The sequence below is a fragment of the Elephantulus edwardii genome, unplaced genomic scaffold (genome assembly GCF_000299155.1).
Source record: "Elephantulus edwardii isolate Elephantulus edwardi_28Jun2011 unplaced genomic scaffold, EleEdw1.0 scaffold00080, whole genome shotgun sequence".
Classification (NCBI taxonomy): Eukaryota; Metazoa; Chordata; class Mammalia; order Macroscelidea; family Macroscelididae; genus Elephantulus; species Elephantulus edwardii.
The window spans coordinates 13,854,052-13,857,153 of NW_006399830.1; the positions used below are offsets into that span (position 1 = coordinate 13,854,052).

The window sequence follows — 3,102 nt, forward strand, 5'->3', positions numbered from 1 at the left end:
CTGGGATCCAAGGAAAGAAAAGGACATCCACCATAGGGGTAGGTAGGCACCTTGGGAAATGGGTTTTGTGGGAAGTCAGTGTGAAGAGCAAAAGAATAGGAATGTTTGTATAGGAAAGGATTGTGAGGGGCCAGATGTTCCTTTATAGGGGCAGACGTGGGAAGGAGGCCAGTAGAGGCTCTGATCCTGCTGTTGGCCTCTGTCTTTTCCTCAGGGTAATGAAGCTTGAAGCCCTCTGTGGGATAGTCACTCCTGAAGTCCCCAAGTCTGAGAAGGAGGCTGACTTGTCAGATGTGGAGCCCAGCTTGAAGACCCCACCACAAGAGGCAGGAGCCACGTCTAAGTCTGGATTGGAGCTTGGGGCTCAAGACGAGGCCCGAGGAGATGAATCTGGGCTTGAAGCCAAGGCCAAGTCCCTGGGGGACAAGCCCACCTTGGAATCAGGGTCCAAAGTTGAACCCCTGGAGTCAGGGGCAGAGCCTGAGGTCACGGTCAAGCACAGGTCCGGACTGGGGCCTGAGGCTGAGGCGCTGGATTTCGTGGTGGCCACTGACCGGGAATTTGAGGAAGTGCTGGCCATCTCTGGAGGCATTTACGGGGGCCTCGACTACCTTCCCAGCCGCTACCACAGCTGGCTCAGGGATCCCAACCGCACAGTGGTGCTGGCCAAGCGCAATGGAGGAGTGGTGAGAGCTGGGGGTGGGGCCACGATGAAAATGGGTGAAGCAAATGTGGGTGCAGGGGTCTTAGAACAGGAGCCAAACTCTGTCATAGCTCTCATCCAGAAGCTGGGGAAATAGAATCTCCTTTGAAACCAAAGATTAGGGCGTGTGGATCCAGGGGTTAGATCACTGAGAGTGGGGTGGTGAGGCAAGGAGAAGTCGGGTTGGGAGAGAACTTTGAGGATTGAGGACCCCTCTAAGGAATTTTAGAAGTCTGGGGCCCATAAAAGGAAGCAGACAATATGTTGGAGATAAGCTGAAGTGGGAGCCCAGACCCCAGGAATATACACAAAGAGGACCCTAATGGAGAACCAGGATCGACTCGGGGGCGGAGTCTCTGAGCAAGCAGGGTGCAGTGGACTGTCCCAGGACAAGGGGGAGGAGCCAAAGAAAGAGGGGCGAGACCCGCTGTCAGGGACACACGCGGAGCTGGAACTTCTCAGGAAGTGGAAGAGACCCCAGTGAATGACGTCTTGCTAGTTCTGCAGCCCAAGCAAAACTCCAAGTGCTGAGGAGCACCCCATGGCCAGGCCTCCGGCTCTGGTCTGGCGCCCCGGGGTGGTGACAACGGAGTGTGTGCTCAGCCTTGGGAAGAGGCGAGTCCAGTGAGCTGAAAACCCCCAGCAGGGCGGAGGCGGGAAGGGCTCCCCCCTAACGGCCTGGGTCTGCAGATCGCTCTGGAGTCCGTGCACGTGATCGACGCTGGGGAGACGGCGCTGGTGGAGGGGCTGCGCGTGGCGCCCTGGGAGCGTGGCAAGGGCGTGGCAGGCCTGCTGCAGCGCTTCTGCTCGAAGCTGGTCAAGGAGCATTACCCGGGCATCAAGGTGGCACGGCTGACCCGGGACGACCAGCTCGGCCCGCGGGAGCTAAAGAAATACCGTCTAATCACCAAGCAGGTGAGAAGAGCTTCCATGGACAGGTCTTTCCCCTCCGATATGCAAGTGCCCAGCCCAACCCACCACCTGTCCAGCCAGTCCACGATCTTCCTTTTCCGGGCCATATGGAGTGGCAGGGCCCAAGAGCCACACTTCAGGACTCACAGCCCTTGCTCAGGCCCTTCTGACTAGTGGAAGCCAAACCCACAGCGCTTGCTCCTCCAGAGGACTGGAGAAACCTGTGTCCCAACGTCAGTCTAGCCTTTTCAAGGCACCCAAGGATCCTTGTCTCAGCCTTGGCGTCACGCACTCACCCTATACCTTGGCCTCCCCTCCTGCTCATACACACAGGCCTCTCTCTCTAGCCTCTGCACTCTGATCTCGCCTCTCCTTGGGGATCCAGACATTCGGACCCCTTGCTCTTTCATAGTCCCTCCTTGCTCCACTCTGGTATCCAGCTTCGCCCATTCCCTCCACTTCGCCCTGCCCCGCATGGGTGGGCTTTCCTGAGGGGCTTGTGGGGACCCTTTGGCAGAGGAGACTCCTAGAGGCGCGGGCACGCCCGCTCCTGCCTGGCTGACTCATGCCTCCTACAGGGCATCCTTTGGGTCCGATTCAACGCCTCGGCGCTGCTGGAGGAGCTGGGCGCGCGGCTGGCGGCGCTGCAGGCCTCTGGCACCTTCGCCCCCCTGCCCACCGAGGCCGTATCGGAGGCCGGCGGCGACGTGGCGCGCCTCCTGCTGTCGCCTTTGGTGCAGCGAGACGTGCTTCCGGGAGGGACCATTATCCAGGACTGGCAGCCCTACCGGCCGAGCGAGAGCAACCTGCGCCTGCTGGCCACCAAGGGCCTGGAGTGGCGCGTGGACAGCCGCGCGCGTCCGCGCGTGCTCACGCTGTGCACGCGCCCTTTCCCCATCCCGCACGGCGGCGACGGCACGTGGCGCTGCCTCAACATCGACGCCTTTGGCAGCGATGGCGCGCAGGTGCAGAGCCAGCTGCTGTGGCACCTGCAGCGCCAGGCCCCGCGCCTCGCTGGCCTCAACGTCATGTGCCAGCTCTTTCTAGCGCCCCAGTTGTGGCCACAGCTAGCCGACTTCTGCCAGGCTGGGCTAGGGCTCGAGCTGGTCAAGGGTTACAGGGAACAGTACCTCCTGGAGGCTGACCTCTGAGGGTGGGAGGGAGGGAGGAGATGCACTTTAGAGCCGCCCCCTTCCGCAGATCCAGCCGGCCCCGCCCCTGCCCTCTCCAAGCTCCGCCCTCTTCCCCAGCTCTCAACCTTGGGTTCCATCGCCCGCGCCCCTCAACCTCTTTAAGTTTCTTTCTCTTTTTCCACCATCATTCCCCCAACCACCCTGCCGCAGTGCTCCACGCCCTAACTTGGACTGCTGGATTTGGAGGGGCTCTTGGCGCTGTTATTGTCTGCTCGTTTCCCACCAAGGAGCGAGGCTTCCACTGGCTTCAGAACCTCCTCCTGGCTTCTCCCAGCTTTTCACTTCTGCCTCCTC

At 60.7% G+C, this 3,102-nt stretch overlaps 1 protein-coding gene across 1 annotated transcript; it reads left to right on the plus strand.

The window, feature by feature from the left end:
• Positions 1-218: 218 nt before the first annotated feature.
• NAT16 (N-acetyltransferase 16 (GCN5-related, putative)) lies at positions 219-2,852 on the plus strand. The gene is made up of 4 exons (XM_006889711.1): positions 219-326; positions 486-686; positions 1,394-1,618; positions 2,194-2,852. Exons 1-4 carry the CDS (start codon positions 219-221, stop codon positions 2,764-2,766), a joined length of 1,107 nt encoding a protein of 368 aa, XP_006889773.1. The 3' UTR covers positions 2,767-2,852.
• Positions 2,853-3,102: the final 250 nt, after the last annotated feature.